Source organism: Manis javanica, chromosome 11 (assembly GCF_040802235.1).
Source record: "Manis javanica isolate MJ-LG chromosome 11, MJ_LKY, whole genome shotgun sequence".
Classification (NCBI taxonomy): Eukaryota; Metazoa; Chordata; class Mammalia; order Pholidota; family Manidae; genus Manis; species Manis javanica.
The window spans coordinates 115,372,309-115,388,280 of NC_133166.1; the positions used below are offsets into that span (position 1 = coordinate 115,372,309).

The following is a 15,972-nucleotide window of genomic DNA, read 5'->3' on the forward strand; positions in this document are numbered from 1 at the left end:
AATGGAGTTTGTGGGGGGGACTTGGTGATGGGGGGAGTCTAGTAAACATAATGTTGCTCATGTAATTGTAGATTAATGATACCAAAATAATAATAATAAAAAAAGAAGGAACATAAAAGTTATTAACTGCTATTAGAGAGATAGGGAAGAGAGAGAGATTTACAGGCATTAGAAATGTCACCATGGAGTGGAGACTTTCCCCTCTGATGTATTCCAAAGGCTTGAAAGCAAATTGAAAAGAGAAGAACCTTCTCTTTCAGTGTAATTTAATGCTGTCTCTTCTCCCTAAAATGACTTGTATATTATTGCAATACACATATTCACCCAGCATTTACCAGGCACGTTCTGTGGACTGGCAGTGGCGCTAGATATTTGCGACAATGAGACACCGAGCTGGACAGGCACAGTCTCCGCCCCACAGACTCACAGTCGGATGGAAAAAAAGACACAAGTAACGTGGCAGTGACCATAAAATTTCCTTACTTATGAAAACAACATGTGATTTAGAGCCTCTCACGTCTCCAGCACTTCCTATATACACGGTGATTGCAGAGAAAATAAACCCGATCGTAAATTATGAGTTAGAGTAAATTAATTTCAAAATAAAATAGCAATGGTCTATCTTTGAAATCTTTTCAAGGTTTTCACAGGGGAAAAGAAAACGAGAGATGGGTGTAATAGGTTTGACTGATGTGACCTGGGATCTCCGAAAGAAAAAAAAAAAAAAACGAAGCGGCAGCGCTGGGAGCGTCAGAGACAAGGCTGGGGAGGCGGCCCCGGCTCACACTTTCCTTGAGAGCCCGAGCTGAACCCGGCGCGGTGAGGACGCAGCTCCCCGCACCGCCACCGGGAAGCCCTCCTGGACGTCCCGGTGGGGCCCCCGCACGGCTGTGAGCCCCAAAGCCCGGCGCTCCCTCAGGCATCCGCGGGGTTCGAGCGGGTCTGTCCTCCTGTCTTCCAGAACGCCCTGGGGGCTGCGCCAGCAGGGACGCCCGGCCCTGTCCTCGGCTTCTCGAGGCACCGGCGACACACGATCTCCCCGCTTCCCCAGGCTTCGGCCCGGCTCGGGTCCGCGCTGCGCCGGGGCTCCGCGGGCACGCGGCGGGCGGAGCGGGGGACCCGCTCGGGGGCGGGGCGGGTCGCAGCTCTCGGCGGGGACCCGGGGCACCACATCGGAGTCCGCGGGCGCGCGGGAGGGGAGGGGCGACCCCTGTCCCCGCCCCGGGGGCGGAGCCGAGGTCCGAGCCTGCGGAGCCTGAGGCCCGCGGAAACCCGCCCGGGTCGCGCTTCCCGGCCCCCGCCCACCCCCTTTCGGGGAGACCCCACCCCAACCCCTCCCTCCGCCCGCCGCCCTCGAGACCCTGCCTGCAGGCCTCCGGCACTGGGGCTCCGGCGCGGGTGCAGGTGCGGCCCCACCTCCCAGCCCGGGCGGCCATGGCGCGCGGAGACGCCCCGCAGGACAGGCGAGTTGGGGGCCGGGCGGGGGCAGCGCAGACCCGCCCCGTGGGGCTCAAAGCAGACGGGATGGGGCTACAGTGCCCACCAGCCGCCTCCCTCTGCCGCCTGAGCCGGCGGGATGGAGCTTGCAGTCCGCTCCCCGGAGCCGGCGGCCTGGGCGGCGGGAGGGGAGGCCGAGGCGGTGCGTCCTCGGGGTGACCTTCCGACTGATCCCCACAGCTACCACCTGGTTGGCATCAGCTTCTTTATCCTGGGGCTGGGCACTCTCCTTCCCTGGAACTTCTTCATTACCGCCATCCCGGTGAGACTCGCGGCTGGAGTGACAGCCCCGCGGCCGCAACCACCGTCCGTCCCTGCAGCCGCCTCGGACCTGAGGCGGACCAGGCTCTTTCCCGACCGCGCCGCCTTTGACCCCCCACTGAGCCCGTTCGTCTGCCGAAGCGCGGAGCCTCGAGAGGGGAGGTGCCCGTCTCTCGGCTAGGGAAGGCCAAGCCTTCCCGGCGCCCAGATCCTTGAGGGGCAAGGCCACTAGCTCAGGGGGTCCTGTGGAACCAGCAAAGAACTACCCACCCGGCCCGTTCGTCGTTACCCCTGGGGTAGTCACTCCAAAAGTGGGTTATCCACGCCTTTGGTTTTCTCGGCGATAGCACACATCACACTGATTCATTCAGCAAACAGTGTGCCGTACTGTGGACAAGGCCTGCTCTTGGCACTGGGGGTACAGGAGGAAACGCAAGAGAGGAAGGCCCCGTCTTCGGGGCGCTTTCCTTCTCCCCAGGGAAGGCTGTGTGGGGCTTGGGCTCTCTCTGGGGCTGGATCGTCCTTACCTACAATCAGTGTAACAACTTCCCAGGTGCCACTTCAGTGTCTGGCTCCGTGCTGGGCCCTGGAGACCCAAAGATGAGTCAGCCCCTGGTCTTGAGAGCAGGGTGGGTGCCAAAGAGCTGTTATTAATGTACCATCCCAGGCTTGGAGCAGAGACCTGTGGGTCCACAGGGGAGGCAGCAATTCCTTCTGCATCATATTACAGGGGATGGGTAACTGGGGAGAAGGGTAGGTAAAGCGTTTGTGTTTGGGTTGGGGAGAGTGGGAGGAAGGGCAGAGGGCTTCCAGGTGGTGCTGGCAGCCTTGCAAAGGCACCAAGGGAGGTGGGCGCCAGTGTGTTCAGAGAAAGGGTGAGAGCCTGGGGTGTCTGGAGCTTAGTGGGATGGAACAGGAGATAGGTGCACAAGGGAGGCTGGGGCTCTGGTTCTGAAGGGCCCTTAAATGCTGTTCTAAAACCCTGGGGCTCTGCCCGGCAGGCCGTGGAAAACGTGGGCAGGGAGAAGGGGAGGCCAAGCAGAGGCATGACAGGGTGTGTGTTTCAAAGGGAATGCAGTTGGTCAGCACCTGGACCAGAGCCTGGCTCACAGCAGGTGCTCAGTATATGGTCGGGAACCTAGAAGCTGCTGTAGGGCTGGCGCCGGAACCAGGGCGCTGAGAGGAGCAGGGATCCAACCACGGAGCAAGGCCCAGGCTGGGGATTCCTCAGGCCTGGCTCTGTCCCAGACTTCAGCCCTGCATTCAGTGCACATTCACCGAGCTCCCGGTGCGTGCCAAGTGCTGGGGACAGTATGAGGATGGAGAGTCCCTAAGACATTAACCACTAACCAAGCAACCCCGAGCATCGGGGGAGGCAGAGGAGAAGGCTGGGTGCTCCTGAGGGGAGGTTGGAGGGTGACCCTGTACCCCCTCCCTCGGCATCTGGCAGTACTTCCAGGGGCGGCTGGTGGGGGCCAACAGCACTGCCACGACCCTGTGCACCAACCACACGGGCCCTGCGGATACCTTCAACTTCAACAACTGGGTGACGCTGCTGTCCCAGCTGCCCCTGCTGCTCTTCACTCTCCTCAACTCCTTCCTGTATCAGTGGTGAGAGGTCCCGCCCTGCTGAGGCAGCTCCACCGAGGCCCAGGGGAGACCTCCTGTCCTTCCTCCACGCCCCCTGCATCTCCCCCGGGGCCCTCTGTCCAGGCCCAGGCTGAACCTCTTGCCTACCTTGCCCGCCTGGCCTGGGCCCAGCCAATCCCCATTCTGCCCCCTTACAAACAGTGTCCCTGACACGGTGCGGATTCTGGGCAGCCTGCTGGTCATCCTGCTGCTGTTTGCCCTGACAGCAGCATTGGTCAAGGTGGACATGAGCCCTGGGCCTTTCTTCTCCATCACCATGGCCTCTGTCTGGTTCATCAACTGTGAGCACCACCGCTGCCCCCACTCACCTCCCCTCGCAGCGACTCCCTGGTGGAGTCAGCCCAGCCTCTTCTTTGTAACTGAAACAGCCCAATGTACCCAGGAAGGGGAGAGAGCAGCACGGCCCATACGGGTGATGAGGAGCTAGGCCCACAGGGGGAGGAAAAGTCACTTGTCCCAAGACCCTCAGTGGCCTGAGCACAGGACCCTGGCCCCTAGCCCCGCAGACCTCCGGCTACATCTCAGAAGAATGAATGGGGGGTGTCACACCAGAGTGCCCAGTCTCATGCCTGCATAACCTAGCCCAGAGTCCGTGTTCACCCTGCTGACACCTCTTCCAGGGAGCCCCTGAGGCCTGCCTGCTTGAGCAGAGGCCCCCACTCCTGCCCCTCTACAGCCTTCTGTGCAGTTCTGCAGGGCAGCCTCTTCGGACAGCTAGGCACCATGCCTTCCACCTACAGCACCTTCTTCCTCAGTGGCCAAGGACTGGCTGGGATCTTTGCTGCTCTTGCCATGCTCATGTCCATGGCCAGTGAGTGGATTTGGGTGGCTGGAGGGCAGGGGTGGCTTCTGGGATTCTGGGGAGCAGAAAGAGTATGCCAGGAGCAAGATGCCTTGGGTTCTGGATGGAACACTGGGGATTGGGTTTGGGGGTAGGGAGCAGGGTTCTTGGGTCCTGCAGAGAATGACTAGGTGAGGGTTGGGTTAACCTGGGGCCAGGAGCAGGATTCCTATGGCTACCACTGATATGTGGCAGCAAGTTGAGGTAGGAAAGGGGGGACAGGTTTGGGGTGCAGATAGAGTTGGGTTCAGATCCCAGTCCCACTATTCCCTAGCTGGGGGCCTTGGACAAACACTTCACTTGTGTCAGTGTCCCCACCTAAATGAGTCTGAGAACTCCATCTGCATATGGTAAGGAGCATGCAGTAATAACAAGCACATAGCAGGTGCTCAACACATGACAGGTATGGAAGGGGAGAGAAATGAAGGGCTGGGCTGGGGCCCTGCACAGGATCCCTGAGTTTGTCAGTGTGTGAAGCGGGAGGAGGCTGGGGGATGAAGCTGATGAGAAGTGGGATCAGAGTTGTTAGCCCTGTGGGGGCCCGCGGGCCCAGCGCCTTCCCCTCTGCAGCTGGAGTTTCTGCACAGGTGGTGTGGATGCCCAGACCTCTGCCCTGGGGTACTTCATCACGCCCTGTGTGGGCATCCTCATGTCCATCCTGTGCTACCTGAGCCTGTCCCACCTGGTGCGCCTGGTATTGGGCTCGAGGCCCCTCTTCAGAGCATCTCAGATATACCTTGAGTCTGAGGCCCCAAGAGAGGCCAGGGGAGGCGGAGGGGACCTGACTCCCAAAGGAGTCAGCCACTGGGGGACCCCAGACTCTAAGTCAACAGGGTGGGGAGAGGTCCAGATATCTCAGCCAAGCCAGGCAGGGTGAACTCTTTCCTTCTGCAGGAGTTTGCCCGCTACTACCTGGCCAAGAAACCATCGCAGGCGCAAGGGCAGGAGTTGGAGACCAAAGCTGAGCTCCTCCAGCCTGGTGAGTGGGGACCCTGCTGGGGAGGTGGAGGCCCTGAGGAGGCTAGAGCCACCTCTGCAGGAAAGCATTTCCCCTCTGTCCCCAACTAGAGCCCTCAGCCTTAGTAGCCTTGTGTGAGCACAGGCAGAAGATCATGAAGGGAAGTCAGTGGGATTAGAGTCATCCTGCTGCCCTTTGGGCCTCAGTTCCCTCCTCTATGAAATGGGGAGGCAGTAGAGCTCCGGGCATGCAAGTTCTGGATCCTGGCTTCACAACATCCAAGTGTGTGACCTTAGGCAAGTCATTTAACCCCTCTGAGCCTCAATTTCCTTGTAAAGCAGTGGCAGTGAGATAATCCACCTAAGGGGCTTAACTCTACCTGGCACGTGTATGAGCTTAATGAATAGTAGCTAAGCACATTTCTGCTGTTAATCCTCTGTGCCTGCACCCTGGGCTGCAGGAGGGCAGTTTTCTTGACTGTTGGGAACTCCCTGCATTGGGCCCGGCTGTCACAGGCATGGGTCACAGGTATGACCCTGCCCTCCCCTCTCACCCCAGATGAGAAGAACGGGATTCCCAACAGCCCCCAGAAGGTGGCCCTGACTCTGGATCTTGATACTGAGAAGGAGCCAGAGGAGCCCCAGCAGCCAAGAAAACCTTCAGTTTTCATTGTCTTCCAAAAGGTTTGGCTTGGATGTAGCCCCAGCCACCATTCCTGGGAAAGACAGAGCCACCCTTTCCAGCCCTCCTCAGAGACTCTTAGAATGGAATGGGACCTTAGAACTCACCTGTCCACCCCAAGGTGAAAGGGTCATCGTGGGTCAGAGACACAGCTGGGCTGGGGTTCAACAGGAGGCTTGGGGCTGCGTTGGGCCCCTACTGCCCCATCTGCCCACACCCCTGCCCCCGGCTTGCAGATCTGGCTGACGGCGCTGTGCCTCGTGTTGGTCTTCACGGTCACCCTGTCTGTCTTCCCCGCCATCACAGCCATGGTGACCAGCTCTGCCAGTCCTGGGAAGTGGAGTGAGTGCAGGGCAGCACAGAGGTCAGGGCAGGGGAGGACAGGGGAGAGCGGGAAGAGGGGAGGAGGGACAGGATGAGCACTCTCTCTCTCCCAGGTCAGTTCTTCAACCCCATCTGCTGCTTCCTTCTCTTCAACATCATGGACTGGCTGGGACGGAGCCTGACCTCTTACTTCCTGTGGGTGAGCACACCTGGGCTGGGGTGATCTGATGGTTTGAGGAGGCAGTTCGGGATCAGAGGGTGTGAAAGGGCCCAGAAAGGTGACTTCCCGGCAGACAGGCTGGCCCGGCAATGGAAGGCCCCTGGGGGTATGCAGGCCAGGGCTCAGACTGTGAGCTCTGAGAAAGCAGAAGCCGTATCCAGTTGAGCTGTGTCCCCAGCATACAGCCCGGGGTCCAGCACCTCAGGGCTCAGACAGCTACTTGGGGGTCCCTGCACTGTGTGGGAGGCTGACAAGATTCCTTGTGTTTGGATTGATTTCAGCCAAAGTGCTGCTTCTTTAAGTGAAATCTTCCAAAGAGGCACAACAAATAAAGTAGATCAGCGAGGAGCTGCTCAGATCCAAGCCAGAATGGGGCCTGGATCCCCGCTTCCAATCCCATCCAGCAACCCCATCTGCCCCAAAGGGGTCTATGGAACCTGTTCCCAAGGGTGCTCAGAGGAATGGAGTTTGAAAACCAACGATGCCTCGAAGGCCATCTGCCGTGGAGAAAGCAGGGCTAGCAATCAGGAGGGGCAGAAGCTGGTCCCAGGCTGGCCCCTAGTTGCTTACTGGCTCATACAGGGTAGGACAGGAGAGGTGATAGATGAGTCTATCTGGGGGTCCTGAGAGCAGAGCCTTGTTCCCAGGGGCTGCCCTCACCCCAACTTCTTCCGCAGCCAGATGAGGATAGCCGGCTGCTGCCCCTGCTGGTCTGCTTGCGTGTTCTCTTTGTGCCACTCTTCATGCTGTGCCACGTGCCCGACAGGTCCCGGCTGCCCATCCTCTTCCCGCAGGACGCCTACTTCATCACTTTCATGCTGCTGTTTGCTGTTTCCAATGGCTACCTGATGTCCCTCACCATGTGCCTGGCGCCCAGGTCTCGGATGGGAGGATAGCCTGGGTGGGCTAGCTCTCCGATGGGGGACAGGCTGCAGGGCGGGCCATTCTGCCTCAGCCAGCCCAGCCCTAGCTGTCTCAGGCTCGCTGGCACCACCCTGTGGGCTCAGCCCCAGGAAGACTCGACTGGGCAGGTTCCTGCCTCGTAAGGTAACCCAGGCACTGGTTCTGGGGCCTCCTTCCCAGGCTTCAGTCCCCATCTGTGAAATAAGTGGGTTGGACTATCATTCCTTAGGGCCCAGATATTCCCCAAATTCTCAGTTGAAGGAGAGCTAAAGTTTCGATCAAAAGCAGGGTTCACGGGCTGTTTACCTAGGGACAAATGGAGTTGAGAATCTAGGGGAAGTAAATGTACCAGGGAGGACCAGTCAAGAGGCCAGGCAGTGGAATCTAGGACCCTATAGCAGTGGACCCCAGGGGCCTGAGAGAGAGCCCTGTCCAGTGCCTCATCTTGTAGAGCAGGAAGCTGAAATCCGGGCACCAGGGCTGGGTTCAGGTTGGGACCGGCATTTTCTAAGAGCCCCCATGCTTGTGTGTTTTGTGTTCCAGGCAGGTGCTGCCACATGAGAGGGAGGTGGCTGGCACCCTCATGACCTTCTTCCTGGCCCTGGGGCTGTCCTGCGGAGCCGCCCTCTCCTTCCTTTTCAAGGCGCTGCTCTGAAGTGCTCTGTCCAGGGCTCCCCTGCTGCCCTCCTCTCTGCCCACCGTGGAGCTGGGACCCAGCACAGGGAGAATGGCGAGCCAGGCTCAATCTGGGCTGCAGCCCCTTGGTCTGGGGCTGGCTGGAGGAGACGGGTGCTGCTCTCTGTCCCCGGCTGGCAGCCCCTCGGGTTGCTGCAGGGAAAAATTCACTACTGGTCATTCCCTTGCCCAGGATTGGGGCTGACTGGTGCAAGACAGGCTGTCTCGACATGCACAAGAGCTCATTGGCAAGGTGCCGACTGGGGAAGAGAGGCATGGTGCATCCTCACCATGAGGAGTGCATTTGTGAATCGCAACAAACCCACTTGCTAATCGTCGGGGATCCGAGATCACCAGTGGAGCCTTGCCAAGGGTGTGGGTGGTGTGGCCCCAGCATCAGGTTCTGAGTGGGAGTGGGCACCAGCCCAGAGCAGGAGCTCCTTCTCCCCAGGCCTCAGCAATCCCAGGGTCAAGTCTCTCAGACCCCAGGACAGAGGATGCCAGGGAAGTTGAGGGGAACAGGGAGAAAGAACAGTTGTTAGGGATCTGAGGGTGCTCAAGGGAGCCTCTGGGCCTCAAACAGTGTCTTTGTTGCCAACACCGCTGTCTCCAATCCCTAGAGCCCAGCTGGGCCTGGGCCCATGAACTGCAGGCAGCCTGCATGTGTGCACTGCACTTCAGTCTTCAAAGCTCTTCCACACTTGCTCTCTCACTGAAGCCGCGCTGAGGTCCTTGGAGAGAGCCAGGCAGGGATGGGGCTTCCCTTTGTACAGGTGAAAAAATTGAGTCCCCCAGGGAAGTGACTGGTTTTTGGCAGAGCCGGGACCCCGCTCCCTGCAGGTGCTGTTCTTGCCTGCTCCCTGCTTCTCTTCTCAAAGGGCTCAAGGCAGGAGCCCTAAGCCCTTCACCTCCTTTGCTGTTTCCCCCTCTGACCCTGCTCCTGGGTCTAATAACAACCTTCTTCATTTGTATAATGAATTCACTGAGTCTTTATTTCCAAAGTGCTATCAACCATACCAGCTTGATGAGCTGGGTAGGCTGGGGATGACTGTGCCCATCTGGCAGATGGGCAGTGATCTGTGGGTATCCCCGTGCTCGGCTCCCTCCACCACACGATGGCCAATGGGCAATGGCCTGCAAGGAGCCCTGTGCTCCAGGGCAGGGTCCCTGGCTGACCTCTCACTGCGCTGGTGTCCTCTGCCTCTCGAGGACCCCTTCTCAGGAGTGGAGCCTCAGAGAGGCAGTCAGCCAACATTCCTGGAGGAAGGGAGGCATGGAGGAAAGGCCTGCGTGACCACATACCTTTACTATCCCGCCCGGCCCAGACAAAAGTGAGGGTTTTTGTTTTTTGTTTTTTGTTTTTGCCATTATATGCTCAGCCTTTCTGCCCACTTGCCCTCCTGCCTTCTGTGAACATTCGCGAAGCAGCTATGATATACCAGGCACTGAGCCAGCATAGGGCTCCTGCTCAGAAGCCAGAGGCTATTTTGCTATCAAAGAGGAAGGGGAAGCAGATGAGCTTTGTGGCCAAAATGAAGCCACAGGGCAGATCCCAAGTGAGGATTCATTCCTTCACCACCGTTCACTGTGCCAGGCCCTGGCTCGTCTGGTGACCTTGAAACAAAGGAGGTGTGGTCCCCGCTCCTAAGGCCCTGGGAAGCAGGATGTAACTTGTGATGGGCTTGTGAGGGCCCTGTGTAAGTGTGTGACGTAAGACTCCAGGGGAAGGGCCACTGCTCCCACTGGGAAGTCAGAGCAGGCATCCCAGATGACGTGTCCACCCAGCTGGGCCTCTAGGGGTGAATATGAGTTTGCTTGGCTGAGGTGGGGGAGGGGCATCCCAGGCAGAGGTACCCGCAGGTGTGAAAAGCTGGGACATGGACTATTACGAGAATAGTGGGGACTTTTGGTGGGGTTGAGGAAGGGGGAATCCCCTAAGGTGTGAGAGCTGGGGAGCAGAGAGGATGATACTGGAGCAGTGGGTTGGGGACAAATGGTGAAGGGCCTTAGCGATGAGGCCTGAGCAGGACGTTAAGAGAGGGGAGGAGGGAGCCAGGGGAGAAGTAGCAGCTGCCTCTACGGAGGCCACTTGACTTAGTGCTTAAGTGCATGTGCCCTGATCCAGAGTCCTGGGTTCAAAATCAGATCCTTTCATTTATTCACAAGCAGGAGAATTGGGGCTTGCCTAAGTCGGGAGTCCCAGACAGAGGCAGGGGCTGGAGTACAGACTGACATTTACTAAACAGCTGTAGTCTGGGGAGTCTCTGGTGCAGACCACTAGGCCTAGCTGTTCCCTTTGACTGGGATTGGTGGTGGCCGGACCCCAGCACTTCCTGAGTCCCCTTGTCCACCTTCAGAGACTATTGTTTGTCATACCCAAAGTTCCCTCTACCTGCCCAACCCAGGCCACGGTCCCAGGGAACCCACTGGTGCTGGTCCATGGTCGTCCGGAGCAAGCCCAGGTTGGGCTGAGCAATGGAGGATGGGCCCAGAAAGAGGACCCTCACCCCTCAAGGGTCCTGCAATTCCTTCCACCCATCCTCATTCTCAGTAGACCCAGCTCAGCTCTCCCGTCACATCAGGAGAAAGCTGGCTTTGATGTTGGAAACAAATACTTGGGCTGCACCTGCCTACCTCTCTCCTAATGCCCAGTTCCCCGGCCACTGCCATTTCCCCAGCCTGGCACAGCTCTGCCAGCAGGCCCAGAGCCACCTAGAAGCAGCCAGTGTCCATCAGCAAACACACAGGGCCCCATGTGGAGAGCACTGGCTTTGAGGCAGGTTTGGAGAAGAGACGCAAACACTTGAAGGCCAGCCTCTACCTGCAAGCTGCTCACCCTTTTATGAGGAAGAGGCATCTTGGTTTGTAAATTGACTCAGGTCTCCAGTTAAAAGGCAGAGATTGTCAGAGTGGATTAAAAAGATGAATTCACATGTGCTTTCTACAAGAAATTCAGCCAAAAACACAAATCGGTTGAAAGTGAAAAAATGGAAAAAACTATTCCATGCAAACAGTAACCAAAAGACAGACGGAGTGAATACATTTATACTAACATCAGACAAATAATAATAAAAAACTCAAAAATAATTTAAGAGACAAAGAATAATGTTATACATCATATTTAAGGATGTAAATTCATGAATAAGATACAGTAATCATAAACATGTACACACCTGACAACAAAATCCTAAAATGTATGTAGCAAAATTAGATAAAATTGAAGGCAAAATAGACTCTTCTACCATAATAGTTGGATATAACAGTAACCCACTTTAAATAATGGTAGAACACATCGACAGGAGATAAGCAAGGAAATAAAAGACTTGAACACACTTTAAACAAGATTTAACAGACTTCCTTAGAACACTACACTCAACAAAGCAGGAAGTCTTTTTCTGAAGTGCACATGGAACATTCTCCAGCATAGATCATATATAAACATATTCAGCCACAAATCAAAGCTGCAGTACATGGTTGAGAACCTTATTTGTGGGTAGCAGATACAAGAAATAGATGGTATTTGTCAGGCAAACCATAAGGCATTGAATTTTGACATCACTGAACCAAGTTTACCATTATTTTTAAAGGAATTCTCATACAGATCTTATTGGGAATGCTAACTACCCATTCTAAGGAAGGACTGTTCCTCAGTTAGGATTTACTTTAGCTGGGACTGTAAATATATTTTTGCTTCTAAAACTTATTAGCAAAACTTACTTTTTTAAAATGCTCACTGTGAATATCAAAATATATTCTTAAGTGTTTTATACCTAACTGTGAACTTTTTGTCGGAAGTCTTGTTTTGTACTTGTTAAACTGAAACGTAATTTTTGGATAATGTTGAAACCTTACTTTTCATACTTGTAATAACATTTATTTAAAACAAAAATGTATACATTGCAGCAAGAGCAGTGCCGAGAGGAAATCTGTAGCTGTAAATGTCTATATTAAAAAGAAAGAAGGTCTCAAATCAATAACCTAACTTTACACCTTAAGGACCTAGAAAAAGAAAAGCAAAGTAAACCCAAAGCTATAGCAGAAGGAAGGAGATACAGGTTAGAGTGGAGACAAAATGGGGCTAGAAAAACACTAGAGAAAATCAATGAAATTGTAAGTTGGTTCTTTGAAACAATCAAAAAATTGACAAACCTTTGACTAGACTGCCTAAGAAAAAAAGAGAGAACTTAAAATTACTAAAGTCAGAAGTGAAAGAGAAGACTTTAAAATTATGAAAATCAGAAATGAAAGTAGGGCCATTACAATTGATTATGCAGAAATGAAAAGGATGGTAAGAGAATGCTGTGAATACCTGTACACCAGCAAATGAGAAACCTAGATGAAACAGACAAATTCCCGGAAACACACAAACTACCAAAACTAACTCAAGAAGAAACAGGAAATCTGAACACACCTATAACAAGTAACAGGACTGAATCAGTAATCAAAAAATTCCCGACAAACAAAAATTCCAGGACCAGATGACTTCATGGGCTAATTCTACCAATCATTTAAGGAAGAATTAATACCATTCCTTCTCAAATTCTTCCAAAAAACACAAGAGGAAGGAACACATTCTCATTCTATGCAACCAGTATTACCCCAGTGCAAAAACCAGATAAAGGCCTCACAAGAAAACAGCAGATTAATAACCCTTATAAACATAGATGCAAAAGTCCTCCATGAAATACTAGCAAATCAAACCCAGCAGCATATTCAAAGGACTATACACCATGACCAAATGGGATTTACTCCCAAATGCAAGGTGGTTCAACATGCAAAATCGATTGATGTAACGCACCACATCAATTGAATGACGGGGAAAAAAACATGATCATCTCAACTGATGCAGAAAAAAACATGAGACAAAAGCCAACACCCTTTCAAGATAAATAATAGATAGGAACTTCCTCAATCTGATAATGGGTATTTATGAAAAATCCACAATTAATGTCATATTCAATGGTGAAGGACTGAAATCCTGCCCCCCTAAGATTGGGAAAAAGACAAGGATGCCTGCTTTCACCATTTTACCTATTCCACTGTGTAACAGAAGTTCCATCCAGAGCAATTTGGCAAGAAAGAGAAATAAAAAGATTATAAATTGGAAAGGGAGAAGTAAAACTATCTGTGATTACAGATGATATAGTATACACATAGAAAATACTAAAGAATTCACACACACACTTTTAGAGCTAACAAATGAGTTCAGCAACGTTGCAGGATTCAAGATCAACATGCAAAATTCAGTTGCATTTCTGTACACATGATTCTGACACCAGGTCTGATATGTGGGTTTTTTCCCCCACACCCAGCAATTTGCTGACACCATCTGAATGTCCTACAACGCAACTCAGTTCTGACATTGTTTACCTGGACAAAGCACCAGATCGCACAGGTTACAGGCGCAGCGTCACAAGACTGCGCCCACTTCAGGTGCCAATCCAAGTCTAGGTTGTTATCTTTGCTTCTGACCAACTGGCTATAAGGTAAATCAAAGATTCCAGAAAGTCCAGCCTTGGTTACTGGATTTCAGTTTTATTATAAATAAATAAATATATATATATATATATTTATATTATATATTAATATATATAATTATTATATATATTATATATTTTAATTATTTATAATTAATATATTATATATATAATTAATTATATATAATAAATATATATAATTAAAATATAAATAATAATAAATATATATATATAAATATATATAAATTATATATATAAATAAAATTTATATATATAAATATAAATAAATTATTATAAATTATTATAAATAAAACTGGATTTCAGTTTTATTATAAAAGGTATATTTCAGGAACAACCAGATGGAAGCCACACATAGGGAAAGGTATGTGGGAAGCAGACCCCTTGTTAATGGTTTGTAACTTTGGCCTTTGAATCTCTCATGCCCCTCTCCATCTCAGCCAGTCCCTCTCCCCAGCCAGGCCTCTCTGCCCACAACAGCAGGCTTCAGATGTTTTTCTGGGCCTTCCATGTAGCCCTCCTTGATCTTGACACCGGACCAAGGTCAAGTCACTACCTTTCAGTCTCCCCTTAAACTAGGGCCCTGCGTCACTTCGGAAGCTTCTCATCTACTAATTCACAAATGTGTACTGGTGTCTGCTAGGTGGCTAACATTTAGTGGGAAAGGGGGTATTGCAGGCACATGCCTAGGCAAATCTTCAATCAAGATGGTGAATAGGTATTGTGTGAACACTGCAGATGAAACTCAGATGTTCAAAGGCCCGAGCAGGCAGGGAAAGTGCAGGATTGAGACTTCCCCAAAGAGAAGACTGTTCGCAGAATGGGAGCCTCTCTTATGCTCTGGCCCATTGTCACCCTGTGGGAATTCAGGCCTGAATTGCCAGATCTCCCAGAATTTAAAACAGAATTTGGAAATGTGGATTTTATGTGAAATATGATTCATGAACATTAGCAGCTAATGTGATTTAAATTGTCATTTTTAAACACTGAGCAGGTCAAAGAAAACCCACATGGTACCAACTCTGGCTTTTGAGCTTCCAGTTTGCAAGGTTTGTGCTGCAAGGATCTGTACATACCTCTGTCCACTTTCCTGGCCCAGGTCACCAGTGAAAACCTTCCAGGACAGCACCTGTGTCTCCTGCAAGGACCCCATCCCGGGTGCCGAGCAAGCTCCTGGTGCAGACCTGGTGCTTAGTAGGTGACACTGCTGCAGCTGAAGAATCTAGGTCTCCTGGTTACTCTCCGACCCAACAAGCTTGGCTCCCTACTGAATGTGGGGTAGCAGGCAGACACCTTAACCCACCATTTGAGGCCCTCCCCAGTCTATCCCAAAGCATCATCCCAAGATTCAGAGTACTCAAATATTATTGCATATTATTGATAGATTTGTTGAAGTGCCTGCCTTTCCCCACTGCCTCTTCTCTTCTAAATGGATCATTTCACAAACACTTATGAAGCGTTTCTGTGTACTTTGGCTGGTGTTAGAATATTCAAGGCCTTCTCGTGTGTGTGTGTGTGTGTGTGTGTGTGTGTGTGTGTGTGTGTGTGTGTGAGAAGTGCTGGGGGGAGGGAAGAAGGGATTCAGTGGGCTGAATAGTGTAATAATCTAAATGACTAACACCCCACCCAAGGTTCACTACTTCAGACAGGAAAGGTGGCCCCTCCAAGTGGGCTTCTTTAATTCCTGTAAACAGTATGCTGGCCCCCAATTTAGCACTGGCCATAATTCCAGTTCTGGTATTCGAGATGTCACCGACCCAAAGACCCCCTCTTCATCGGCAGAAAGAAACATAGACCTCTGGCGTGCACCCAGAAGGTTCAGATACCTGGGGTATGAAGCAGCAGGAGATGCACAGAGAACAAGGTGGAGAGAGGCCCACACTGGGGCCAATTGCGTTTTGGCCCCCAGTCAGTTCTCTTCAACCTGAAGGTCCAGGTAGTTGGGATGTGGAAAACGAAGAACCATTTTCTGTATAAAACACTCAGCACCGACGAGGATGGGATTCGAACCCACGCGTGCAAAGCACAATGGATTAGCAGTCCATCGCCTTAACCACTCGGCCACCTCGTCCTACAGAAGCACGATTTACTGCACTCTATTATCGCCTCCGCACTTTTCATGTTCCTTATTTCTATTCTTGAGTGCGAACTTCGCTGGACTTGGAGGGAGAAGCCATGAAAAGAAAGGGGCTTTTTGCGTTCCTTTCCGCTCGCCGCAGCCGGGAACTCGCGCCGCCCTTCACCAAGCTGCAGCCGAGTTAGGCCACGGCTCCTCCTCCCTTAGTAGGGGACGAGCGCGCCGGGTTTCAGGACGCGCTTGGTCCAGGGGTCGGGCACTGAGTGGGGACGGGGTACGCGTCCCTGGGAACCCGGCAGGCGCGGCGGCGCGGCGGCGCGGCGGCGGGCAGTTTCAGCGTTTGCAAATGCGCGGCGCCGGCGGAGAGTGCAGTAGCTCCTCCTGGCGCGC

General features: G+C 52.6%; 1 protein-coding gene and 1 non-coding gene across 5 annotated transcripts; one reads left to right on the forward strand and one right to left on the reverse strand.

Annotated features, from left to right (window-relative positions):
• The first annotated feature begins 745 nt into the window (after nucleotides 1–745).
• On the forward strand, nucleotides 746–8,988 carry SLC29A2 (solute carrier family 29 member 2). Of its 4 annotated transcripts, none has more exons than XR_012123137.1 (13): nucleotides 746–871; nucleotides 962–1,463; nucleotides 1,678–1,759; nucleotides 3,209–3,369; nucleotides 3,550–3,689; nucleotides 4,085–4,219; nucleotides 4,837–4,934; nucleotides 5,144–5,228; nucleotides 5,766–5,890; nucleotides 6,125–6,252; nucleotides 6,326–6,411; nucleotides 6,714–7,015; nucleotides 7,110–7,254. XR_012123137.1 is itself a non-coding variant. In XM_073217518.1 (13 exons), the coding sequence occupies exons 2-12, from the start codon at nucleotides 1,435–1,437 to the stop codon at nucleotides 7,279–7,281; spliced, it is 1,152 nt and encodes a 383-aa protein (XP_073073619.1). In that variant the 5' UTR covers nucleotides 747–871; nucleotides 962–1,434; the 3' UTR covers nucleotides 7,282–7,309; nucleotides 7,879–8,988. The 4 variants fall into 4 exon arrangements, 3 of the variants coding, with proteins under 3 accessions (XP_073073619.1, XP_073073618.1, XP_073073617.1); XM_073217518.1 differs by lacking the exon at nucleotides 6,714–7,015 and adding an exon at nucleotides 7,879–8,988 and having other exon boundaries at nucleotides 747–871; nucleotides 7,199–7,309; XM_073217517.1 differs by lacking the exon at nucleotides 6,714–7,015 and adding an exon at nucleotides 7,879–8,988 and having other exon boundaries at nucleotides 749–871; nucleotides 6,125–6,230; nucleotides 7,199–7,309.
• A 6,506-nt stretch (nucleotides 8,989–15,494) lies between these two features.
• Nucleotides 15,495–15,576, reverse strand: TRNAS-GCU (transfer RNA serine (anticodon GCU)). The gene has a single exon. It is a non-coding gene; the product is annotated as a tRNA-Ser (tRNA).
• Between the last annotated feature and the right edge of the window lie 396 nt (nucleotides 15,577–15,972).